Source organism: Acomys minous (genome assembly GCF_964271855.1).
Source record: "Acomys minous genome assembly, chromosome: 17".
NCBI lineage: Eukaryota > Metazoa > Chordata > Mammalia > Rodentia > Muridae > Acomys > Acomys minous.
Genome location: NC_140500.1, coordinates 53,366,531 through 53,394,272, shown reverse-complemented (window position 1 = coordinate 53,394,272; position 27,742 = coordinate 53,366,531). Strand labels below are relative to the sequence as shown.

The 27,742-nt window shown below is 48.6% G+C and overlaps 1 protein-coding gene across 6 annotated transcripts in view; it reads right to left on the bottom strand.

The window, feature by feature from the left end:
* IQSEC1 (IQ motif and Sec7 domain ArfGEF 1) overlaps positions 1-27,742 on the bottom strand; it is a 337,559-nt gene that overhangs the window by 224,351 nt on the left and 85,466 nt on the right. For all 6 annotated transcript variants that reach the window (XM_084765762.1, XM_084765768.1, XM_084765763.1 and 3 more), the window contains exon 2: positions 1,041-1,070. In XM_084765762.1, the coding sequence (XP_084621888.1) occupies positions 1,041-1,070 (30 nt within the window). The remainder of the gene's footprint in view (positions 1-1,040; positions 1,071-27,742) is intronic.

Genomic DNA, 27,742 nt, shown 5'->3' with positions numbered 1-27,742 from the left:
AGGTCTCTCCCTTCGGCCCTTCTTGGTGTGCCTCTGCATCCTGATGGAGGATGGCTCAGAAGCTCTAGAGACAGTCCTTTCATTCAAACTCTCTCCTTAGCTGCTGCCCATCTGCCCTCCACGTCTCATCTTCAGGGTGCCTGAAAACCCTTCAACTGACATTCCAGCTCCACCAAGCCATCACCTAGAAATGCATCAACTGTCCAAAGGGGTCAGAGCCACAGGCTCTTACGTTGCCTCGATGTCTCTCCTTCCCCATCATGATGGTCCCTATGACCCTCTCGCTTCCCTGACTGAGACAGAGGCACTGGCATACAGAGCTCCTACTCAGCCCTGCCCCACCCTTTGGCCCAGTCACTGGTTTTTTGTTTCATTTCGTTTTGTTTTAAGGATTTATTTATTTATATACATGCATGCTCTATCTTCATGCTCACCAGAAGAGGGCACCAGATCCCAGTATAGATGGTTGCTGGGAATTGAACTCAGGACCTCTGGAACAGCACCAGTGCTCTTAACCCCTGAGCCGTCTCTCCAGCCCTAGTCACTGTTCTTACTGCAGACAGTACACCATGTCCATCCACACGATCATTAGGCGAGGCAGGAAGGGACAGCAAACTCCTTGTATTCCTTGCACCATGGAGATGCACGCATGTGATAGTCAAGTGGTGAGAGTCTGTATCAAACCAACATCTTAAAGATTCATCATTTTGTGGCCAGCCCAGCCCCAGCCATGACAGCACAGAAACTTCTGGTTCTAAACTAGTCACAGCTTAAGTACAGTAGGACACTAGCAGACTTTAATGAGGACAGACAACCACCAATGCATGTAGCCTGGAACTCACTCTAAGCCAGGAAAAGCCCACACATTAAGCATAGGTTTGTGTGTTCCTATACAGCATGCCAGGGCCCCTGGAACGGCAAACCAGAGATGGAGCAGTGGTCAGGGTAGGAGAGGGACCCACAGGGAAGAAATTAAAGCACATGGTTTCTGAGGGCCACTCTTGAGACAGAAATACAGAACAGGTAGATGGAGCACATACCTGATGCTGCGGGAACTCTCTTCTTCAGACCTGCAATGAGAAGAACACACACTTAGATACTAGATCCTCCACTCGAGGGACCCATATGATACACAGGCATCTCAGCTATCCTTGAGTCCTGTCCCCAGCACAGCCCCAGCATGGGTGGCTGTTCATTTCACCTGACTCCATCTTGATAGTCACCCCTCCAGAACTCTTGGGATCTCATTCCCTTCACTATTTGGACCCACGTCACCCCAGGAGTTGGTGGCAAGCTCAGAGAAGGAAATGTTGCGCAAGGTGCATACCAAAGAAGCTAGGTAAATGAACAAGTGAGGAGGAGGCTGAAGGCCCCCCTGTGTCCCCTGAAAGAACCCTGAGTGATTACCATTGCCACTTCTACTTGCAAGAACTCAGAAATCAATGACAGTCACTTCTCAGAACAGACAAGACTAAATGCCAAGCAGCTGGACATTAGATTCTATGGCACAAGTCTCACAAGGTGTCAACAGAGTCACCTTCTTTCTCCACTCAAAGAAGGAGACTTGGGGTTAAATCCCATAATGACTGAAGCCCTGGGGAGGCTTCCCAGGTTAAGGAGAAAACACCACAGTACACAGTCAGGAATTTAATAGTTGGATGCTCCAATCTGTGTTATTGCCAAAAAACAAAGAGAATTTTTTTTAAGTACTTAACTGAAGTCAGACAGCTTATCCTTTTGCCCAAGGCCTGTCCAGCAACGTGAGCAGAAGAAGCTGGAGCATCAGTGGAGAGCTCTTCAGCACACACAGGACCAAGACAGCTTCTCTAGCACTGTGCCTTCCTGACCAGTCTCAGCCTTCTCCATGAACTATGCAGTAGCCATGAGAGGGACAGCAGATACAGTGTCCCCTTTCTTCTGTGGTAGATGTGTACTAAGGCCCCAGAAGATGGCCGACACCGCAGCTGGTACCAGCTCCTATGTGATAGTTAATCTTGATTGTCAGTTGACCGGAACAAGAGGCCTGGGATTACTAAGGCACACCCCAGGGTGTCTGTGAAACTGTCTCCAGAGGTGATTAGATTCTGAAAGCTCTGACTTGATCCATGGCTTGATCCACTGGTGGATTCAAATTTGGGAGCTGCTGGGGCTGCAGAGGTGGGGCCTGGTTGGAGGGAGTGGGTTGCTAGGGCTCTGCTTTTGAAGGGTGTATGTGGGCCCTTGCCCAGGCCCAGGCCCGTTACTCCCCTGTGTGCCACTGTGATGTGAGCAGTTTTGGTCCACCACACCTTTCAACCATGATGTTCTGCCTCACCACAGTCCAGAACAGAGTAGCCAGCTCACCATGGATGGAGCCCTCTGGAACCCTGCGCCAGAACACGTCTTCCTTCCTTTAAACTGTTGGCTTTCGACATTTGTCATGGGGATGTGAAGTCTAACATTTGCTATAACTTAGTGTCTTTTCCATCCTTATGAGTTCTGAAGTGTGAGATATGACAGAAAACACACCAATTTCTTTTTCTTTTCCATGACTGCAGACAGATGGTTCATTCTTACCATACCTTGGCTATGGTTTTCCTTAGTACGTCAAGAACTTTGCACTCAGAGCAAGTACTTAATAGCTGCTCCTTGGTACGTCTCTGTTGCCAGTGTCACTACTCTCATGTTTCAAAACCACTGTTTAGCTAAATGAGGGTCACTTGAGTACAAGAACTGTGATATTGCTGTAGAACTGATTAAGTGGGACAGCTTATGAGGGACTAATGGGGTAGCATAAACAGCATGGATACTGTCCAAAGGGGTCAGAGCATGGACATGTCCTAGGCAGGATGGAAGAGAAAGGTATAAGATTTTATCACACTAATCAGCATGTAATTATAAACGCAGCATGAGGGCTGAAGAGAAGGCAAAGTGGGTAAGAGCACCTGCTGCTCTTCCAGAGTACCCAAGTGCAGTTCCCAGTACCCACATCAAGTGGCTCATAACCTCCCATAACTCCAACTCCAGGGGATACAATCCCCTCACCTGGTCTACGTGGGCACCTCCACACATGGCACATAAATAAAAATAAATATTTTAAATGACAAGCGTTTCTTATTAATAAACAACATGATATTTTTCTGGAAATTTTCATTTAATATTTTTGGATTGTGGTTGAGCATAGCTAACTAAACCATAGAAAGCACAGCCTTAGATAAGGAGGAAGAGCTGAGGTTCCCAGCAATAAACGTTCCAAGTGCATAAATACTATCAAAAAGGCACCGGCCTCCTCAGTAGCAATTCAGCATGGGTATCAGAGCATGAAGCAAGGGTCACACTGCTCTCCACAGGCAGGAGAGGTGGTCACGGAAGGTGGGAATGGCCAAAAGGCCCAAGTGGTCTCCTTGCCCCCGAGGACTAGGGACAAGGTCCCGATGAGCACCAGGCAGCTGAAGACTCTATGAAGCCATTGTCAGCCTGAAGACAAACCAACCACAGCTATGGGAAAGGCAACCCCCAAGAGCAGACACCAAGAGTTCCTGTGTTTCACTTTGTTTCCATTTGATCACAGCTAGAAGAGAAGAGAAAGTATGCAGGGGACAAAACGGGGAGCGGGGTGAGAAAGAGAACAAATGTGTGACATATACACACACGTGTGCAGCCATATTTCTCAATCCTAACTTCCTTCTAGGTTGCCCTGTCTTATGAAACCCTGCCTGACTTCGGAGCCTCTGGGGAGGTACATATGGGAAAGGTCTGAGGCTTCCAATCAAAGCCTCAAGGCTGAGCTCAGAAGTTTTTCCATGCTATCTCTAGCCCCAGCATCATGACAACACCCTCTCCATAGGGCCTGGGAGACTGTGGTGATTTGATAAGAGCGGCTTCCATAAGCTTATATTTGAATGCTTAGTCACCAGGGAGTAGCAGTGTTTGAAAAGGATTAGAAAGATTAGAAGGTGTAGATTGTTGGAGTAGGCATGGCCTTGTTGGAGGACACGTGCCACTGGCCAAAGGTTTTGAGGTTTCAAAAGCCCATACCAGGCCCAGCCAATCTATCTATCTATCTATCTATCTATCCCTCCCTCCCTCCCTCCCTCTTTCCCTCTCTTCCTCCCTCTCTCCCTCTTTCCCTCTCTCCCTCCCTCTCTCCCTCTTTCTCTTACCCCATTTCTCTCTTTATTGCTCTGCCTGTGGATCAGGTTGTGGCTCTCAACTACTTTTCCAGCATCATGCTTGCCATGCCTGCCGCCATGTTCCCTGCCCACGATGGTAATGGGCTAAACCTCTGAAACCGTAAGTAACCATCAAGTAAATGCTTTCTTTTCTAAGATTTTCCTTGGTCATGGTGTCTCTTCACAGCAATAGCACAATGACTAAGAACAGAGACAGAGGCCCTGGCCATGCTACCACTGGACTCTTGACAAACTGAGATGGCCTCCTCTTCCATGCCTCTTTTTTCTGTGTCCTTACCCAGAAACACAATGCACTGGACTCGCCTGTAGCTCAACAATTTCCTGTTTCCCCAACAGACTGGTCTCTAAGCTGGGGCCTTGAACCCCACCAAGTCATGAGGAAGTAGTTTAAGTTGTTGCTCGAACACTAAATGGCCCTAGATGCTGCCACACATTAAAACTAACTCTGACCCTGAGCAGTTTCATATGTCCTCCTGTGGTGGCTAATTTTAGCTGTCAATTTGTCTGGATCTGTGTGCTTCTTGGTTTTTATTGTCAAATTGGTACAACCTAGAGTCAACTGGAAATCTCAACCGACAAATAGCCCAGTCAGGCTGGCCTATGGCCAAAGTCTGAGAGGAACTGTCTTGATTGATGACTGATGTAGGAGGTCCCAGCCCATTGTGGGCAGTACCATTGATAGGCAGGTGGGTCTCGACTATATAAGAAAATTAGTTGAGTGTGAGACAGTGAGCGAGCTAGTAAGCAGCATTCTTTCATGGTTTCTGCTTCAGTTTTTGCTCTGAATTCTCTCGATGATGGATTGTGACCAGGGAGTTGTAAGCTGAAATAAACTCCTTCCCCAAGGTGCTTTTGATCAGAATGTTTTATCATAGCAACAGAAAGCAAACTAGAAAGAACATCTCCATAACCTGGCTCCCTTTAGTGTTTGTGAGTCCTCCTGTGACTGCTTTGTATGGCTGCCAGAGAACTTGGCCACTCTCTTTGAAATCACAACCAGTCTGATCTCTGTAGGGAAGGCTTTCATGTGAACTCCTTGCTACTGCTTTTAGGATGCCACCAACTGTGGGTGCAGTTCAACAAACATAGAAATGGCAGGCATTTGCTATCTTCATCATTTTGGGGTCTTGTATCATACAACCAATAGATGGCTTACATAGCACACTGAAGGCAGCTTCTACCTAGCCCCCACATGAGGTTCTCTCACTGCTGTCTGTCCACTCAGTAAATGCCCATCATGTCCACTGTGCTGCCTCAGGGCTCACACAGGCAGACGTCTTCCCACGTGGCTGAGTTATAGCAAGGCCAGATCGGCCAGGATCCCTAAAAACTTGGGATGCTGCAAGGGCAGGAGATGCCAGAAAACAAAGCAGAGCCCTGAGCTGCCAATCTGTCTAGGATACAGCCTGGTACTACTCCTGACTGGCTTCCATGTGGATTCTAAAGCCATTCAGCCAGCGTGTGCCTGAGCTTCCTTACAGATTATATAGGAAAACAACAGTTCTCAAGAATATTATAAATAAAAAAGCCAGGTGCTCGGCATATACTAGCTGCCAACAAGGCTGCATTTTCCCCCCTACCTGTCTGCAGGTACAATGGAGACTATATGGTGTCCCAGGCATGAGGCTGCTTTGTGGATGTTCTGAGCTGACCACAGGCTTACATGGATAGTGGAGCCTTCTGGAACAGCTCCAGCATTTGAAGAGCTAAGCCACACATGGGCCTAACATGGAGCAAGTCAAGACATGTCTGTGATGGGAAGTTGTGGCAAAGCAGTGATCTCACATTCACAAGATGTCCCTGAGCACCATTGATTTGCATTGCTGGCTGGCTCAAGAACAGAAGCAGCCAATATAGAAACAAGAAGCAGAAAGCTGTGGAAACTCTGAGGAAGAAGAGTTCTCTGTGATCTGTATGCAGGTGTGTACACACACGTGCCCATGGAGGCATCCTTCTATGCACAGGGAGTAATATGAGAGCTTAGAGGTAGGCATGTATGCCTGTGTGGGTATGGGTGTATGTCTTCATTTCACATAAATATGCACATGTTGGCATGCATGTGTGCCAATTCATGTCCATGTGTTTGATGGCTGCATGGGCTGCATGTGTGGAATGTGGTATGTGTGCACTTGACTCTGATTCTGTCATATGTGAGCATGAGAAGAGGAAGCAGAGGATCAAAAGCATCCCTGAACCCTCTCTGGCTCCTTCTAAGGAAGATGAGCACCCAGAATAGGGTGGATTTCCAAACAGAGGGGCACAGGTGTGAGGTTAGAGGGGCCACCCTCACACTTGCTGACAGGTCTTCAAAGCCAAAATGATCCATTCACTGTATATATGCTGAGGTCTCAGGTGCTACAGTTCATGTTGTCTGAGAGACCAGGAGGAGAGCAGTGATTTGAAAGGGGAAGAAGGACAAGGACAAGGTGGAGAGGTGGATCAGCCTGGCTGGCGTCAAGTTGTCTCTGCTTCACCTGCTACACAGGGAGCCAGGGGCTTCAGCAAGCAAAGGTCAGGTACTGGCAGGAGGCACGCCCAGTCCTTCCGGACCTTACTGGACTTCAGCCTCTACAAACTGAAATCTTCATTTCCAAGACACTGGGGTCTTCACGGGGCTCTCCCACTCTGAATAAGTGCCTACTCAAATAAGGAGGTCCACATGAGCGACCCACAGCAGTGCAGAGAGAGACTCTGGGTGGCAGAGGATACAAGTGCCTGCTTCTCACACAGCAGCTGACACCAGGGTCCACCCTTGTGCGTCACAGACTGTGGGATTCCATGGCAACAGCCGGGTGGGTAAATTGTTCAGGCTGGGCTGTTCTCCACTATGGGGGATCCAAACTTGGTCCCCTGAGTACTGGCATCTCAGTCCTAACACCCACAAATAAATCCCCTTAGGCAAGAAGGGATTCTGCCATCTGCAGTGAAGTGCCAGGATTAGTATAAATTCAAATCTGAAGCCACCACCAGCCTTGTATGGTGACAAGCAGAAAAGCCTAAGAAAAACAAGTAAAAATCAAGTGTAATCTGCCACATGAGGTCATTGCTGTTACACTCTTGAATTCCATGGCACACTGGCTTTCCTATGCATCTTTTGCTGTAGTGGAAGGGACATGGTTGACAATGTCCTATGCCAGCCTCACTCACCTAATGTGAATTAAAACAGCATTCCTTTCACCTTGATCTGGAGGTCCTCAGCCTCCCAGACCAAGGCACACCCCTCTCCATCCACTCTGGAGCACTTTGCCCTGAGATCTCAATCCAAATTCTACCCTAATTCCCACAGCCTGGGGACGCAGGTCTGCCCTCCCCTCTTCCCCAGCTTCTTAGCGGTCTTATATACTGCTGGCTGCCTGTTTCAGCGACATATACTCCACTCCATGTCTCCCATTACCAGGCACCCACACTGCTGCCCCCTGCCTGAAAGCCGTTCCTGGCTCTTGAATTACATGTTCCCCTCCCATCATGCACACTCCACTTCAGATACCACTTCCTAGGAAACGAACCCTCTGGGTGTCCTCCTCTCAATAGCCTGGTCCATCCAGCCATGACTCCCTACCTTGTTTCCCCCACCTATCTTTACAGGGACACGTCATGATCTGAAGCAAGCTGTCTTGGCTGCTTACTGCCTTCTGCTCAGAGAGGGCAGGCAGGGTCTGTCTTACTTATCAGGATGTTCCCTGTGGATCCACTGGGGAATGCTTCAGAAAATTGCAGCAGCAGTGTCACAGGCCAGTAGGTATATCACCTTTTCTTGCTATTGTACAGAACTGTCCTCTGAGCCAAACCGCCACCATCTCCACCTTGGGGATCATCAGGACCCACTCGCTAAAGATTATCACGGCTGGGCTTGTGGACTACTGACATTCCTGCAGAGGAGGTGTGGGGAGGGTCACTGGATCCTTACCTGTGTAGCCAGGCACTCCCCACCCACCCATCCCTCAGCCAGCAATTCTGCCCAAATAGCATGTGGCCTCAGGGACTCAGGAAGGGGCTAGAATTTATAAAGTGAGGAAGACTAAGGGAAGAGGGCTCCATCTTTGTGGCAATAGGAAAGCCACCATCCCTGCTGGGTAAAGACTTTCCAGTGTGGATTTCTTGGAGTGGGAGAACCCATAATTCTGTAAGTAACCTCACATCCATACTCTATAAGGAAGCCCAATAAATTCAGTGGTTCCTCAGAGTGAATGTGGGTGGGATTGTGCCTGTGTGTCATTGGGACCTTAGGAAGGTGAAAATATGTTGTGTATAACTTGCTCATTTGTAGATGCACCCCCACTTTCTGAGCATAAATACAACGCAGAGAACATCTTGGTGCTTGGCAGTCTAGTCCCCGTGTCTAATGATGGCCTCAGCTAGTGGCTCAGAAGTACAGCTCAAAGAAAGCTGTGCTGGATGCTCACAGGCATCTCCATGCTACATCCCCAAGAGTCTGAACTAGAAACATTACAGCAGCCCCACCAGCCCTGGCCATGACTAAACAGCATCCAGTTATCATCCCGGGATCAGACTCAATTCTAGAAAGCTTGAACGGTCCCATGTGTGGATTTCCAACAAATTTCCAAAACAGGCCTCTGGCATCCCATCCTCATGCTGCCTTCTGGTTCCATCAGTGGTCAGTGCCTGGGGTACACACTGACACAGCCTCCTGTACTATGCCTCTGCCCTCCCCAGTGCCTTCCCTGGCCCACTGGCTACAGACCCAGCAGGAAGCACAAGCTTGTCCCCACCTTGCTGCTCTAGAGATTATCTTCATATGGCTGAGTGAGCGGGTTATGTCTGTATTTTGCACAAATGTGTGTGTGATAGTATGCATATGAATTCATGTGTGTATCTTGTGTGCACACTCAGTGTGGCACAATCCCCAGCTACACTATATCTGCCACTCACTTCTCCCCAGTCCTCACTTTGTTCTTGTTCTCCTGGTGCATCAATAGCACCATATCTACTCTGTTCTTATGCCAGCATCTCCCCACATGCAGCAGGAGGCTCTCAGTGCTATCCTCTCCATTAAGTTCAGTGACTTGCCCCAGGCCACACAGCAGGCAAGTAAAAGAACCTACACTGTGTTTCCCAAGTCTCAGGTGAAAGCCTGTGACAGCAGCTGTATACTGCACTAGTCAACAAATCAACAACAGCTGTAAGTAAAAGCAGAAACAGTTGAGCAACAAAAAGATGGCAGCATTTGGGGCGCACCACATTTGTCTAGTCTTCCCTGTGTCACAGTTGCTTCCTGATATCACAGCTCTAAGAGTGTCTTCCCTTTCCTGAAGGAACACCATAGGCTCAGGTCACACAGATGGACATTGATTATATTAGCTATTTCCTCATAGTGACAGAAAGTTGGCTTGCACAGTCACAGTGACTCTTGCCTTGCTGTTCCCTGGAGGGAAGGCCCTGTGGGGGAGTACAGCCCCACCAGGCCTTGACTCTGAACTCAGCCTTGAGGTGGTTGCTACCAGGGAGATGAGGCACCAAAGAGGAATAGGACCCAGGTTTGGTTGTACTGCCATGGAAACACCCTTCTTCCTAATGTGGCAGGAGGAGTATGTGGCTTTAGGATCCTGGCCCTTTCTTGTGACCTGAGGGACCTGGAGATGGTACCTGCACATTGCCCCATCAGCTGGACTTAGGTTTGTGACTCAACCTTCTATCTTAGACGCATGTGGTTACTGCAGAGCTTGGGGCTGGGGACCTACTCAGCAGAAGAGCACATGCTTAGAGCATAAAAGGCCCTGGGTTGCATCCCCAGCACCTCAGAACTTTTTTTTTTAACACATTTTTATTGAAAATTAAAAATAATTCCTATTACATCTCATTTTCTATCCCATCCCATGCATCCTCCCATTCCTCCCTCCCTCCCACTTTCACCCCAATCCCCCTTCCCTATGACTGTGGCTGTGGGGGACCTCCTCCCCCTGAATATGGTGCTAGGGTATCAAGTCTTTTCTTGGTAGTCCTTTATCCTTCTTCCGAGTGCCATTGGGCCTCCCCCACAAAGGGACATGGCCAAATATGGGGCACCAGAGATCCTGTGAAAGTCAGTCCCCAGTCTCCACTTAGCTGTGGAGAATGTTCTGTCCCTTGGCTAGATCTGGGTAGGGGTTTGATGATGACTGCCCGTTTTGTCCATGGTTGGTGCCTTAGATCAAGCAGAATCCCTGGGCTCAGATCTAGCCATCATAATGTTCTTCTTGTAGGTTTCTAGGACCCTCTGGGTCCCCCTACTTGCCTATCCTCTATATTTTCCTCATCTAGAGTCTCAATAGGATGTCCTCACCTCTATCCCCGTTTCCTGGTAGCACCTCAGAACTTTTAAAAAAGGCTTTTGTTACCAAGCCAGTCTCTTTTCATTGGCTGTGGCTCCTTGCTGAGTCGCAAACTCATCTGTGTGGGGGAGCCATGTGAGAATGCAGGCAAGGCCAGCTTCTCCTCACTGCCTAGGCTGTATGCTGGATACAGTCTGCCCTTGCTTACCACTTTAGGCCTAACCAGGGTACCCTTTCAGGCAGGTGAAGTCATTAACTCTGGGCAAAGCTCATATAGGTTACCTGAAAAAAAAAATATGCCTTAAAAGATAAAAGAAGTTTTTAGAGTAGTCATGACGGGAGGAGCTTCCTGTGATTAGTATACTAAACAATGCACTGTTGTGAGGTCTCTGGCTGAGGCCAGGGTGTATGGGCCGCATTCTCAGTCCATCCTCCTTGTCTGAAAATCAGTGGCCTTTAGAAATCTGTAGTTCTCATAAGGAGGTTCCAGAGGCATCTAAAGAGATGATTTCAGGTCATTCCCAGAGTTCCTGCTCCATCTTTAGCCCCAAGGGCCACAAATGTCTCTTATTCTGAAACTCATAGAGAGAAACCATGTAGGCAGTCACTAGGGACAAAGTCCTCAGTGATTGTGTGACAAACACAGGCACCCCTGAGGGACACACTGCATGGGCCCCTGCACCTAGGCACCAGACACATGTGTGACTGGTGCTAGAGCCACGGTGGTTTAGGGGTGGGAGAGAGGACATTCCTTCCCGAGGTAGTTCTAATACCCATGACCCTGGAGTCCAGTCTACCTGGTGCTGGTGAGGGAGCACTTGTCAGTCAGGACTCTGAGGCTCAGGTCTCCATTACTGCAAGGAGGGAAAAGTTCAGCCAACCCTCTCACTTTCTTGCATTCAAAGGTCCATGTCTAACCAGGGACAGAGTAAGATTTGCTTAAATTCACAGCAGGAGAGGTCAAGAGATATGAGACTCACCAGGTCCTGCCAAGGCAGTCCCTAGCAGAGGGGCAGCTAAGAGCTCTGTACTCAAGCTCTCCAGGCAGCAGCCCCCTGGGAAGCTGGAAGCAGTGTGGTCACCAGGCTGGTTCTGCTTTGGAAGTGGCCTTTGCCACATCATCTGTGGGTTTGGGGTCACACAGTCCGGTTCTTCACCAGGCCACAGATGCTGAGTTCATCCAGGCACCTAGTTCCCTCGGTGGACATATATTCATGGACTCAGCCTCTGTCCTGTCACACTGCCCACCCATCCCCACTGAGTTCCTGGAGTCTAGCCCTGTTGAGGCATCTGAACCTTTCCAGCAAACCTCTCCCTCGGCCTGTCATCTTGGCTAGCCAGAGCCTTCCCTCCTGATGTTTATCACAAGACAGTGGACACACAAGCAGCTATGCTGCTAGGCCTCTAAAGTCCAGCAGAGCACTAACTCCCCTAGGGCTCCACGAGGCTCAGAGAGACTTCACTGAGTCAGTGGGACTAAGGAGGAACAGGCCCACTAAGCCACATTAGCCCTAACTGTGAGGGCAGGCCTGCTGTGCAAGGCTGTGGTGGCCAGTTTGAGACCCTGTAAGAAGCCCATATGAGTTCAAGGAGGGAAAGTGGCTACCTGTACTTCTGCCTCATCTCTTCCTGGGATGACTCTGTCAAGAGGGCTTCTTAAAGCCACAGTTCAGCCTCAGACGGTTCAGCCCTAACTGCTAAACTGTATTGCTTTGGGGCTGTGGCAGCTCAGCACCCTGTCGCGGAAGCACATAGCAAAAAAAGCTCCTTAGAAAGACCAGGAACTAAGGGCACAGTCTAGTGACCTCACTTCCTTCTATTAGGCCTCTTAAAGGCTCAGCCATCTTTCACTAGTGTTGCCTGCTGAAGACCAAGCTTCTAACACATGGGCTTTGGAAGGAACTGGCAAGATCCAAACCATAACAGCTGCCTTAAAATTTCCATGTGTGAAGCTCCTGGTGGGGCCCAGACAGAGCAAGTGCCCTGAGCCTCAGGGTCAGGGGACAGTCTAAGAAGCTCCTGGAAGAACCACAAGAAGTCACTCCCACCAGGAAAATTGGAACATACTATACTATGTCCACTTTTCCAGAAGCCTGGGCTGAGCTCTAGGCATAACAACTAGCCCAGGCCAGTTCCATACACCTCAACATGGAATAGGCAGGAACCTTCCCTTCTGCAAAGGACACAACCTTCCTTACAAGTGACTCTGTGGGGATAAGAAATATAGCTACTCCTTCCTCTCTCCTTCCCTCCCTCCCTCCGTCCCTCCCTCCCTCCCTTCCTTCCTTTCTTCCTACTTCAGGTGAAACTTCTGAAGACAGTGGCCTCTCATCCTCCAGCCTGCTGCGGTAAGGGGTGAGTCGAGGGCTGGGGAGCAGCTACCACACTGGCCAGGAGGGACGAGAGCAAGGCTGGAACTCAGGGGAGTCTGTCCACATTCAATAAGTATCGAATGAAGGGGGTAAGAATGGCTATGCTGTATGCATCAAGCCAGCTCTGAGCAGGATAAGAAAGAGAAGGTGAGGGTGTCAGGGCACTTGCGTATGCAAGCAAGAGGAAGCTGAAGCGGGTTCCTGAGCAGAGGGTGAAGTGATAAAAACAGTATACCTGAAGGGTAACATCAGCTTCCTAGAGTGAACAGCGGTATAGCCAGAGAGAAGAACCGAGCTGTGGTGATGAATCTCTGACTCAAAAGCTGTTGATGACTTCAAAGCCACTTGTCTAAAATCCACTCCCTCCACACAGGATCGCTTTGAGAGGTGGAACTGCTACTGTCCCCTGTGGGGGTGAGGGAAGTGGTGCTCGGGGTAGCATGACTGGGAAGTGATGGCACAGGGCCCCAAACCAGAGAGTCTGCTCAGGGCCAGTGACACCAAGGTGAACACTGTGCTATGGATCCCAGTGTCCCCTGCGCACAGTCCTCTGCCAGTGCTCACCCTCAGCCAGAGACCAAGGCCTTTCCCCTAGGCTGCAGGCAAAGGCATTCTGGGGCAAACCTCTGCAACTGAGTTCCTACAGGTGGCAACCTCACAGGATGGCTCTGACAGCCCTGGTGCCTGCAAACTTTCCCTAGTGCTTTACTTCACCTTTTGTTCTCCCCTAAAAGAAGTTCAGGGAACCACTGGTGTGGACAAAACTTGAAATACTGCCAAGACCCTTCCATTTCTTCCCTGGATCAGTCAGTCACCTTGAAATCCAACCGAGTGTTCCCTTAGGATGGCCACCTGGTTGAGGGTGTTTAACATGCCATGGCTACACTGAGTGGCCCATGTTCCCTCCACTGGCTGGATAAGGCCTTGCCTACACAGAAGCAGACCTATCTGAGCTCATCCTCTCCCCACCACAGGCCGCAGGCAGTGGTCACCATCCCAGAGGCACCCCAGAATCTGACTTAGCTTAGTACCTGCCATTGAGACCTGGTTTGGAGTAGCCTCACCCTGCTGGACAAAGGGCCGCAGGCTCCTGGGAAATCTGGCTTCTGCAAGGGTGAGGTTGTCTTGGCTCTGACAAATGAAAAGCCTTGGAAAATCCCAGAAGCCTCTTTCAGGGAAGAGTCCTGCGTCAGACCCTGCTATGAGGATCCCTGATTACTCAAAGAGTTTTGTGGCAACAGCTGGCACTCTGAAAAATCAATGGGTCTGGTCCTTGAGGGGGTCCTATCACTTGAGGCCTCAAGTTTCTCCAACTGTCATCCTTGGGGTGCTTCTAAGTGGGGTCTGGAAAAAGCTGCAATAGTAGCATCACCTGGGAACTCACTAGAAATGCAGGTGTTGCGGCCCCATAGTCCATCTGAGTGAGGAACTTCAGGCAAGCTATTCAAGTATGGCAGCCCTAGTGCACAGGATCTAAGTCCATGTGTCCTGTGGGTCCTCAGAGGAAGCTGCCTCTGCTCACCAGCATAACCTGTCCAGACAGACAAGGACAGAAGCATGCCTATCAATACAAACCTCTAGTTGGATGGCCACCTGCCTGCCTCCCCAAATCCTTCCCCTCTCACCTGTTGGATATCTGTGAGGGGCAGAAGGGACGGTACACATCATGTGTCCAAGCATACGCTAAGTGCCCATGACCCTGTCACTGTGCTATATGGGATGTGTGCAGAAGACACCAAGCTTCTCCCACCTCCAGGCTGGAGGAGGCCCATGCTCCTGGCCTGGTTAGAACCCATATTTGAATCCAATTCTTGTATATATTGCTCTAAGAGCCAGGCAAGGGACCTGCATGTGACCAGATCACGGCGGCTAGGCAGTGTGGCCTCCTGGGAGGCTTACAGGGAGGCCTTGTCCTATGGGTCAGCCAGAAGCTAGTACTATCACCATGAGGTAACAATGCCTCCCCTGTACAGTCACACAGTCATCCTCCCACCCTCTGCTGCCCCATGATCTCTCTAATCTGTCTCCCATATCTGCTCTGCAATCACAGCAAACGATTGCTCCCGGCTCTCCTCTGCTTAGCAACCTCGTGGCTGGCCCTCATGCAGCTGTAACCTAAAAGGACCCTAGTTGATCTATGACCCCCACCCCCATCTGACCTCATCTTTGCTCTTTCCATCATTTCCTCCTGGTCCCTTCCTGACGACATCCACAGGATCTCTTTAGCTCTTCAGGTCTCTGCTTCAGGGGCCCTTCTCAGCAAGAGAAGTGCACCTGTGTGGGGGGACTCCCTTCCCCACCCTCATGCTTCCCACTCCTCCCCTCACTGCACGACCCCCCCCCCCGCCATGTGGTTTCTGTTCAAATATGCACTTGCACTCAGCTACCCATATCACTCAGGAGCTGCCCACAATAAGCAATGATTTTAAATTCTTGTTGAGCCTCTTACCAGGGGTGGGGGGACTTTAGGCAAGATACTTTACTTCTGTGCCTCTATTTCCTCATTTGTGAAACAAACCCTCACTTCATTAAGGGAGCACAAACTGCCCGAGTGTAGCACGTGTCCAATCAGTTATTATTAGAATCATTATGTGCCATGGACCAAGGGCTCCTGGGCAGCGGCCCAGAGTTTGGGCTCTAGTCCACCTCCCCCACCAGTGTGACCTTGGGCAAGTCTTTTTTCCTTAAACTTGTCCTCCGGCTGCAGAGTCTGGGTGTTAGCCAGGAAGGCTCCGAAGCCCGTGTGGATAAGAGCATGCCCACAAAATCTCCTACACTCCTCCAGCTAAATAGAGGGGCTAACCCTTCCATTCCCAGACCTTCTCTGGGCTTAGTGGCTCTCTGCGTGCCTTAGTCCATTTGGGCTCTCTAACACAATGCGGTAGGCTGGGCAGCTTATAAACAAGGGCAACTGACTGCACCCGGTTCTGAAAGCTGCAAGGCTAAATCGGGGTGTCAGCAGATCCAGCGTGTGGCAAGAGCCTGCTTTCTGGTTCACAGATGGAAGTGGAGCCTTCTACCTCAGCCCTTGCATGACCAAAGGCACCAGTGCTCTCTGTGGTAGTCTCTTTTACAGAGCCACTAGTCAACACATCAAAGCTCTGACCCAGCCCTTGGCCCCCTCTCTGCAGCCTGGCCTTCCAATACCTTGCTTTGAGATAAGGTTTCTGGGGTTAACTAGGGGCTAGACACAAGCACTCAGCCACAGGATCAGTATCACCAATAAACATAAAAGTAGCATGTGTTGGGTCACCACAGTCCCTGCTGGGCAGCCCCGTTCTCTGGGATTGCTCACCACAGGGCCACTCAGGTAGCCCTTAGCCAATTCCAACACAGTTCCCCTAGGAATCACCCCCTCAGTCTCTAGCCTCAAAACAGACTTTCTGTTCTCACCCCTCCATTTTCCTGTCCCCACCCCACCTCCACCACAGCTGGCAAGACCAAGTTGGAGTCACATGGCCATTCTGGCTTTCTCTGGGTCCTTGCTTTCTCACGTCCTCACTGAGATCTGACCCAGCTTCTCTGAGGCCATTGCTGGGTCCCACCTCCCCACCCTGCAGGACGGCCCTGGACAATGCCAGTTCTTACCTTCCTTAGAACATTCTCCCCTCTTCTGGAAGGAAGCTGGTGCCTGCGGCTCTTTGAAGCCTCCTCTAAAAGATGCCTCCTCAGAGAGTTTCCTGTAACAGTTCCTGACCTTCTCCTGTCATTGGGGTGTCAAATGCTCCCCAGAACTGAGCTGTGCTTTCATTCCTGAATGTTTTCAGGAGGGATAGAGCCTCGTCTTTGCTTATTCTCTGCAGGACTCTGGGCTTGAAACTTCGATTGACATACAGAGGCACCTCACTGAACACTTTGTTAGGAAAGCACAAAGTGTAATAATGGACGAAAGAACAACTAGATGGTGCCCACAAACAGGGAGCTCATTACCTGAGTGAGACAGCCATCTCATGGTATAGAAATAATTTGTTAGCGTCTATTTTCATTATGGACTATGCTTAGTACTCTTCATCAGTTACAGACAGCAGGAGGTGCCAGGCCCATCTCTCCCCTACTAGATGCCTAGTGCCTGCTTGTCTCAGAATTCTGAGGGCTGGAGAGTTATGGGCTGTCCACTATGATCAGAAAAGGGAGCAGTTTCAAGCCCCAAGATAGTCATTAGATTGTCCTAAACCAATAAGATGGAGATTTTGGAAAAGGAGCAGGTCTGGGCCTATGGGAGAAGAGGACAGGAATTGCTCACCATCGGGAACGCCAGCTATTTTTGTTTCTCTCTCTATGTGGCATCCCTTTCTGCAGAGATTTGTATTAAAAACTGCTTCATTTTCACTGATCTCTTGAGTTTTTGCTTTATTTCCCCCAAAAATAGTTGATACACCCTGGGAGAAGGGCTAGACTGTTACAATCAGTAGGGATCTACTGTGGGGGTTATGTGCTCCAAGAGGAAGCGGTCACCTGAGGAGCTGGGAAAGCAGGGGTGTCTTAGAGAAAATTCTCCATATCCATAGCACCCTAGCTGCTGGGAAGCACCTTGGCCTAGCTGCACTTCATCTTCCAAGGAGAGGCATCAGCTGCTTCTGATGGGGTTCCTCTTCAACGCCAACTCTCTGCCCACGTCTCTGGGGATGTTTTCCTCCACTCCTTTTCAGGGCAGACCTGCAGCAGGTTCCTACCCTAAGATGGTGGCAGCTTCTTGTTGCTGCCCTGCAGAAGAGCCAATGAGCAATGGGTCCTCACACCATTACTCAGGTCTGCCTCTTTTATCTCCTGGGCTGTTTTGCACTGGTTACATGCCTCATCTCACTCCTGGCAGGGGGATGAGCTTTGTCCTCAGCTGTCCCACAGGCACAGATGATGGCCACAGCTCCTCAAAGGTTCCCACAGCTGCTTTAACCAACAGTCCAGCCCTGAGCACCAGGCAGCTACCAAGGATCCCCCTCAGGTGTGGAGAATAGCATCTCAGGCAGAACTGCTTCTGGGGGCTAAGTTCACACAGCCAGTGCATTTCTGGGAACTGGTACTTGTTTGGGGAATATTTCATTTCACGAGACTATTCCAGTTTTGTCCTTAAGTGTGTCTTTAAGCAGCTGCCTATGCTCATGAATCATTCACCAGGGGAGCAAGCACATCCTCCATTCTTCACCCTTCCTTGATCCTTAATGGAAATGAAAGTAGAACTTAACTAGCTCCTAGCCAGGAGCTTTCAGAGGTATGAGCTACCCAAGGCTTACTGGAGTCACTGACAGAGTGCACAGCGGGGAAACTGAGGCTTATACAGATCCAAGTATGGGCTTTCACCAGTCACTGACATAGCCCACATCTAAGCCAAGTCTTCCGTACAACAAGCGTTCACGTGCCCCAGCAGCTAAAATCAAGCCTTCAGTCCAGTCGAGGATCACAATGCCTAGCTTAGATATCTTCACATTCTTGGGATGGAGCCTAGCTTCTGGGTACAGAGGTCCTTGGAAGAGAAGCAAGGACTGTCAGAATGGCACAGGTAGGCCAGGACAGATAGGAGCCAGGACTCATTACAGACCTGGATGAAGCCTTACTCATAAGTGAGATCTTATCCTGGAAATGCAATCTCAGTTCCATGAACAAACACAGGGCTTTGGATGCACTGGGCACATTCCTTACCAGGGCCTCTGCACCTGCCTTCGCACCTGCTGGCTGTTCTGCAAAGCCTTTGTACATCTCTCCCTTTCTCCCTTCCTTCCTTCCATCCAGATTTGAGCCAGACCTGGCTCTTCAGCCAACAACTCCACTCTCAGACACGCCATGCCAAAGAGCGCTTCATATTCAAAGCTCTTACTCTAGCAAATCTCCCTTAATTGCACTTAACACCTCCTGAAATTCTGTTCTGTCTGTAACATATGCACCATCTTCCATGGCATGCTGACATCCTGCGGGCGGGGGCAGCCAACTCTTTCTTCCCTGGGCCCGGGGACCGTGCCTGTCTCAGTATGTAAGTCCTGTTAGTACCGCAAAGCTTGAGTACGGAAGCGGTCTTTTCATAGACATGAATTGTGATCAAGGAAAGAGCAGAAGAAGATCTGTACACAGACGATCATTACCAGAGACGAAAGTCTGACAAAAATGGTATTTACAGCAGCTTAAAATACCCAGCACCTGGAAAGGAGTCATGCAGGCGGGAAGGGGCTGGGAAAGCGGGCTCTTGGGCATTTCCGCAACTTGCCTACTTTGCAGTTTCTTTAAAACCAGTCTCCAGCTAGGGCTGAATGTCCTCCCTATTCCTAGAGGACCCCCTATCCTCAGCCCAAACCAACAGGCTGAGCACTATGCACAGAAGCCTACACGAAATCTCAGCTGGCCACTCTCTGGTGGAGCATGAGTTACTGTGAAAGGCCCTAACAGTGAAACTGGCCTGATTCCCAATGTCCAGCATAACCGCTCTGACCCTTTGCCAGGCAGGAGTTCTGCCAGGATGGAATCTATCTGAAACTGAGAATCCCAAGCGACAAACCCTAGAGGAGACATCCAATAGGCAAGGGACCCAGGTCCTCAATTGTGTGTGAGCTCCGCCACCAAATTTACAGGGACAGGGACCCACCTTCCCCCTCACACCTAAACATGTAGGTGGAAGAGTATGTTTATCGACTAGAATGTATCTACGTGTCACTCCTTCATCTATGCTCTCTCTCTTCACCACTCTCCATATATCTACACACCTAATCACTCATGCACACATCGATCTGCCCTTCCGTCCATTTATCTGTCTGCTAGTCATCTCTCCATCATGGTCACACAATACCCAGAACAATCCGCTTATAAGGAAGAACCATTGCTTCTGAGCCTGTGAGCAAATCATGGTGGAAGCACAGGATAGAGGGGGGAAAACCCTTTTATCAGCTAGGAAACAAGAGAGAGAAGTGCTGTCAGACCTTTCCTGAGGACACATGATACAAAGTCTATGCACTATATATTAGGAAGTGATGAAAGATCAAAGTCATGTGACACCAATGTCTATGTTCCACACATTGGGAACTGAGGACAGATCAACATAACAATTTTACCAAACGCAGCAAGCCATTCAGTTTAGTGAGGTAATTACAGGAGCAGAAGCAAATGCAGTTACATCACCAATAGGCCCACCCCCAACGCAGATGACAACTCATGGAAGCTGCCTCCCTCGAGCTCTCTGCACACAGGCAGGCATCTCCATGGGCCTGAGACTCTCCTCAAGATCTGCTCAGCAGCAGTCCTTTGCTGTGTTCCAGCCTTGAGGAGGGGAATTCATGAATCTTGTGAGTTATAGCTCTCCTGGACTTAGAAGGTTGTTTACTTTTTGAATCTTATGAGCTCCCTGAAAGATAGAATTTTTTTCCTAAGATTTATTTATTTATTATTTATACAGTATTCTGCCCACATGTGTGCCTGCACACCAGAAGAGGGCACCAGATCTCATTATAGATGATTGTGAGCCACCATGTGGTTGTGGGAACTTAGGACCTTTGGAAAAACAGACAGTGCTCTTAACCTTTGAGCCATCTCTCCATCCCAGGATGGAATGTTTTAACATGGATGAAATTGCTCTACAAGAAGGAACCAGGGTCACCAGGAAACTTCAAGAACACACCCCCAGTGACTTAAGGACCTCTTACCAGGCCTCACCTCTTAAAGGTTCTACTCTATGCATAAATAGTACCACCTTGAGGAATTGCCTTTTAGTACATGAGCCTATGGTGAACATCCAAGATCCTACACACCTATTCACATACTCATTAGATCACGCATTTGCTCACTCACCCACTCAGTCATCCACAGACCATATTGGAGCTCTAGATCAAGTTAGGCACTCTGCTAGCTAAAGATATAGTAGGCCCTCCAAGAGCTTATAGATTAGACTTGTAGACAGTTCAATTCTCCTGTATCTTTCTGGCACTGTCATCGACATATCTACAAGACACAATCACTGAAAAGGGGGAGGAAGAGATACCCAGCACCTGGTGCAACAAACACCTTCTGTACTTATCTGACAAGTACATATGCTTTGCTTGTTTGAATGTTTTAAATATGGCTTTAACACGAAACATTATGGAACACAAACATTTGAATCATGACTATATTTGACTTGGTCATTATCTCTCCTACTAGAATGCAGTTTCCATGAAAGCAGTGATTGGTTGTTCCCAGTTTATTCACTGCCATGCCCTGTGAAGTAGGGTGATGTCTGGCACAATGTAGGTGACAATAGACATGTCTATTTCAAAGACACTGGACAGGTATAGTGGTGTATACTACCATAATCTAGGGACTCAGGAGACCATGATAGGGGAATCATGAGTTCAAAGCTAGCCTTGGTTACATAACAAGAGCCAGTAAAGAGAGGGAAAGGAAGCTATGCTGTGTTTGTCAGAGCCTTATGGCTATAACACAAACCTACAATAAACCAACTTAAAAAGAAGAAAGGTTTGTTTTGATTAATGGCTTTGACCACTTCTGTTCATAGTCAAACTGGCCTATCATATTTGGCCCTTTGGTGAAGCAGAACATCATGGTGGAGTTAATCACAGCTCTGACCCTTTAAAGTAAATGCCACTCAGCTTTTGGTGGTCAAGAGGCAAAGAGTAGCCTGAGAACCAAAACCCACTTCAATGAATGCACCATGTGGCCCGAAGACATCCAGCTAGCCTCCACCTCTCAAGAGGTCCAGCATCATCTAGAAGCAGCTAGTTCTGGGGACTAAGCCCATAACTCAAAGGTCTCTGAACCAGAGCACCAACCGCCTCAGTCCTCTGGAGCCACTGTACAGAGACCAGTCTAAAAAGCTTTCAAACAACAAGGCACTGGTGTAACGGAAGTTTTGATTTCTTTATAAACTCAGTTGTGTTCTGTAAATATAATTTTCTTTAATCCCAAGTGTAGGATTTTTAGTTTGGGCTTTAGTATGTCCACTGCTCATAATTGTCTTGTGTAGGGTGTGGTCTTTGCCATTTGGTAATGGCTTGCCTCATGGAGAGGGGCATCCTCTGAGGAGGATAAATAGAAGAGCCTGGAGAGAGAAGGTGTGGCATGTGGTGGTGGCGTGTGATGTGTAACAGTTTGGAGAGACCAGAGACAGACGGTGTGGTGACTTGGAGACAGACTAAGAGAAACATTTTAATCCAATGGCACAGAGAAGACTGCTTGCTGCATTTGCTGATGCTGGAGATTGGCATTGCCCCCAAAGAACCCAACTGACCCTAAACACACGGGAAAAGTAAAGGGGTCTGCGCCCCCTCTCTCTACTAACCTTCTTTCTCTTTTACCTAGGGTTAGGGGGTTGGTGAAAGGGGGGTAGGGGCCTCAATACCCCAAATAAAATAGAATTTATAAAACAAGCATCAACATACTGGCCTGCCTTGTCCCTCATTTCAGACACCGTATTTGCCGAGGAACAAAGCCATACTTCACCGCAGCTTTTCCTTCAGTGCTCTTGTGCAGGCTACAATTAGAACCATTCTACTTGCCCCCCATGCCTGTCTTGCATACGCATATGGGGCTGAACCCTTCCTCTACTCCGGGAGTCAGCAAGTGTCCTCTCAGCTCAGCTCTTGGAGCCTGATACCTCCCAAGGTAGGTAATGTTAGAATTCAGCTGCTATTAATGCAGCAGCCTCCCTTCTGCCTTTCACAGATATCTATAGGCACCCTAATGAGGCACTGTGTGTGTGTGACTCACCGGCTAACAGACATCCTGGTGTCAGGGTCTCTCATTTGAGAAGCAAGCTTAACACTGACTCTCATTCTCTTCAGAGGCCCCACCATGGTGTTGCCCCTCTATCCATCTGTGCGGTTAATAACTCTTCTAATAAACTCCTATTTCTCAGTTATCCATCTTGGTGTCCTCTTGAACCCCACCGCCACATCCCAAACCTAATAAGGCTCAGGGTGATCACGGTAAGAATAGCAGATGACTTGGTAATGTGTTAGTTGTAGTTTAAGATTTCATTTATTAATACCTTTCATCTTGGCAACAAAATCTTTCAAGTAAAGAGACCATCATTTGCCTCACTTCACAAGTGTGGAAACAGGTCCAGAAAGGTTGTGGAATTTCCCAAAGTCACAGAGGACTTAAATGGCAAAGTCAAGTTTGAATCTGCTCCAAGTATTATTTGGCTCCAAAGTTCATGCTCCAAACTGCCATGCCCCTTTGAGGAAAAGGGACAGCCATCTAAGTAAGGGTCAGACTAGTTTTGGGATTAGTGTATGAATCAAGAAGAGGGTTTTTAGCCAGGCGTGGTAGTGCACACCTTTAATCCCAGCACTCAGGAGGCAGAGGCACATAGATCGCTGTGAGTTTGAGGCTGGCCTGAACTACAAAGTGAGGACAGGACAGCCAAGGCTAACACAGAGAGACCCTGTCTCGAAAAAGAGAGAGAGAGAGAGAGAGAGAGAGAGAGAGAGAGAGAGAGAGAGAGAGAGAAAGTAAAGGTTTTTTTTCTTTCTGCAAGCCTGTAGCTATTGGAGCCTCAAAGGAGAAAGTCACCATAGGAAGAAGTTGAAGCAATCACCAAACCATCCAGGAGCTGAAGGTAGGCTAAAGAGACACCTGTGTCCCTCCCTTCCACTTAACATATTCTTGAGACAATGGGCCCTAGGAATTGGAATTTCCCCAGCAGTCTCATCCTAGGGCAACGCTGCCAGCCTGAGGACTTTGTCTCCCGGACAGATGTCTCACACAGTGTAGACAACCAGCAGACCACCTTGCAGGAGATTGGAGCCTAGACAGTGATGGGTCAACATCAACACTTTGACTAGGGCTTATTGCCAGGTCTATATCTTAGCCCTCTCTTTAAACCTAAACCTCACGGCAGGGACTCTGAAGATGGGCTTGGGAGGAAGGTGGTCATTGGATCTCTTTGTTCCTTTTCCCACTATGGTCACTTTGAAGAAATCCATCTTGTCTGCTTTTCACTGCTACTTGTCTGGCCTATAGAAAATAGGCTGCCCAATTAGTATGTTGATGTTGCCAAGGCCTAGGTTTTGTCCCAAACAACCCTAGTAACAGAAGGAATGGTGAGCCCAGCCCTGCTTCTTTTACTTAAAAAACAAACAGGGTTCCCTGGCTCTTTATCAAGTCTCTTCTATCTTTCAAATGAGCATTTGCACCCAGGGATGACAGTTGCTAGGATCACTGTTCCCATCCTTACCTGCCAGCTGCAACATCCTTCTTCACACAATTGCCTTAGAAACTCAATCTTTTTGAGGTAGAAAAATAAGCAAAATGAAAGATGTGCTTCTAGGGGACGACACCTTTATGCTCTTGGCCATGCATTTGCTAAGACCGCACTTACAGGAGCAGTTCTCCTTGAGAGACTGGCTGCCCATGTACTGGGTGAGTGACCCCAACTCCCAGGCTACCCATTCTAGAACATAGAAAGTTCTTCCCTCAGTTTATGTTCACACTGGCCTCTGATACACAGCCCCTCATTGTAGTCTTCTGTCAGCCAAGTACAGGTGAGGTTCGGCAGGTGGGGCAAGGATAAGTGTTACCATGACTCCTTCTGTGCTCTCTCCCTAATACCAGCATACCCCTCCATGACCTCCCACTGATGACACACCCACCTTCTATGATCTCCCACTGATGACCTATATGCATCCCTTCCATGATCTCCCACTGATGATTCTACTCTCTCTCTCTGTCCCCACTTGGTCCTCCTGACCTCCCCCTGATGACACACATATGCCCTCCATGACCTCCCCTGATGGTTCACACACCCTCAGTGATATTCCACTGATGGAAATACACCCCTCTGTAGCCTTCCACTGATTCTCCCGACACACACCCCATAACCTCCTACTGATGGCACACACACCCTCCCATAGCCACTTACTTAAGGTACATACCCATCTCTGACCTCCTCCTGATCCAGTGTACGCCAAGCTCCAAGCTTCTGCCAGGTCTTCCTCCCACTAATGACGTACACACTTCCTCCATAACTTCCTAATGATAATACACGCAATGCTTCTATGACCGCCCCCCCCCACACCTCTGCTAGGGCCTTTTCCTGATGACAAAGTCCACATATCTCTCCCTCTCCTTAACCCACATGCCTCTGTCAGGTCTTCCTCCCCCTGACATTGCACATACCCCCTCCATGATCAGCCTGCCCCATCAGGTCCTTTCTCACTCACAACACACATCCCAAACCACCATAGCAGCATCAGGTTTTCCTTGCGCTGACTATGGGCACACACCCTCTGTCCTGCCAAAACGCTGCTACTTATCACAGTTGCCACAAAGAAGGGTCAAGAATGAGGTGTGTCTCAGAGGACAATGGCTAACAGAGGCAGAATGGAGGGTCTGTGCACAGGAAACTCCAAGGACAATCGTCAGATTATGAACAAAACTGTAATGGGCTAAACAGAGCCTAACCTTCATTCTATACATTAGAACAGCACAGAGAAACAAAACCTCAGCTCAGACACGAAGCCAATTGTCTGTAATCAGCATCCATTTCTAACCAGCACGCAAGAGGCCCTTCAGGCAGACATGAGCCTTATAAACAAACCACCAGCCTCCGGGAGCCCAAGATCATAAGGTAATTACTGTAACCATTCTTATCGCTAATAGGAACTTGCATTTTAATAGTGCCTTGCACTACACACAAAACCGCACCGATGTGTGGAGAGCTCTTACTGTGTGCTGACTGCAGAGCGATACCCAGGCCCTGCTCACTCTTGGGGAGATGGATGAACTTACAACTCTGAAATTCTGTGGCGGGCCTATGCACAGAGGAACAAAGATACAAACTAACTCAGCCTGGAGGTGAGGGAGGGCTGTCTGAACCAGGTGACATCCTGATATGCCTTCAGCAGACAGACAGAAATTCTTAGGAATAGAGAAGAGAAGGAGCTAAGATAGGGCCCGCAGGTTGTACTGAGCAAATGACAAACTAGTCTGTTCGGCTGGAGTGCATAAGTAATTCCCAGGAACCCAGGAGTAGCACAGCTGGTGAGATGACACAGAACAGATCACAGGCATCTCACAAGCCATGTGGAATTCCTCATGAGCCATGGGATACCACTGAAAGGTTATCCTTCCTGCACAGTGCCCCTTGTATGCAGTTCGCATGCCCTCTAATGTCAAGAGCACTCATTCAATGTCCCTTCAGCTCCCTACTATTCCTTCACACTCACATCTGAGACTCAGTATCAGAGCGGCTTGTCCAGTCATCCGAGACCCTGTGCTGGCTTGTCATTCTTATTTCTTAGAAAGGGAAGAAACTGTTAGAAGCGCGCACGCGCACACACACACACAGACACACACAGACACACACATACAGACACACACACAGACACACACACACACACACACACACACACACACACACAGACACAGACACACACACACTAGGTCTTTTAACCAATCCCCAGAATCCCCAGAACCCCATGTTTAGATAACCCGGCAGGTACTATCACACTATCACACTCTAACTGCAGTTGTCAGTACTCCTCTGGTGGGTTATGCCCTTGTATCTATGAACTCTGAGATATAAATACAAGTTTTTCCTATTTGTTTTTTAAATAAAGTTTTATGTTATTTTATTTGAGACAAGGTCTCTCTGTGTACCCCTGGTTGGCCTTTTAAACTCACAGACTCTCCCTGTCTCTACCTCCTTCGTGCTGGGATCAAAGGTTTGCACCACCATATCCAGCCTGTTTTTATAAAATTTTAAAGTTTTGCATATTTTATTTAAGCCTATAATATATTTTTTAAATGAAAGATACTACAAAAAGGATGAAAACACAAGATTTGACTGGGTAAAGTATTTGCAAGCCACATATCTGACAAGGAAGTTGTATCTAAAATATATAAAGAATATCTGAAACTCAGCTGAGAAATGGACAAAAGACATGAACAGGCAGTTTGTGAGACACACAGATGGCAACTAAGCACATGACATGTTGAGCATCATTAGCCATCCCAGAAAAAAAAACAAGGACCACACAAGGAGGTGCCACTGCATTCTCAATGTGGTGGCTCAAATGAAAACTAGTGTCACAAACAAAGGCTAGTGAGGATGCAGAGAAACAGTCACCCAAAATGCTAAGGAAAAAAATATGTCTGCACCAAAAACAATGACTGTTCTTTCTTGCCCTTCCCTAAATATGGCACAGTAAAACCTGCTTAGCATGCTTGTCACAATGGCATTCTGAGTCCTCTAGAGCTGGTTTGAAGTAAGCTGGAGACCAGAGGTGTGCTCTGTGCCAGGCCTATGCCATATATATGGTGATCAGCAGTTGCAGGAGATGGGGTAGGAAAAAGGTAAATGTAGCTGTAAGAGGCAGCTCTGTGCTTCTGGAATGTTCTGTGCCCTGGTGGTAGGGTGAATATGATAAAGCTGCTCCACATAATACACACACAAATGAGGGCAAGCAAAGTTGGGGAGGTTGGAAGATGGCATCCTAGCTCTGTAAGATGTGACCATTGAGAGAATCAGAGTACAGAGTGCATGGACCTCTCTGTATTATTTCTTAGGCCACATGAATCTATAATAGTCTCCAAATGAAAGGCTTACTTTTTAATAAGAGATTTTTACTGCTTTCTTTTGCTTGCCTTGTCTTTCATTCTCTCTGATCCTTCTTTCTGTCAGGATCCTCACCCCAGGAACCCAGTCATGATGCCTGAAGGATCCTAGCCCACATGGGGAGACCTGGGAATGTTCCAGCCCAGTATCTGAGTTAGGCATGACAAGGCACCACCAACAACAACAACAATAACAACACAGCGAAACACATGAGTGATGAAGTCAGGAAGCATGGAGTCACCTTCAGCCTTCAAGTGTTCCAGCTGGTAGCCCTGTAGTTCAAGAACAAGCAGTCCTCACCCAGAGAGTACGAAAGATGGCACAGGTGGTATTACCTTTCAAAGCCAGCAAAGTATGGGGCCACAGTGCCTACAAGTGAAAGGATGCCCCTAAACG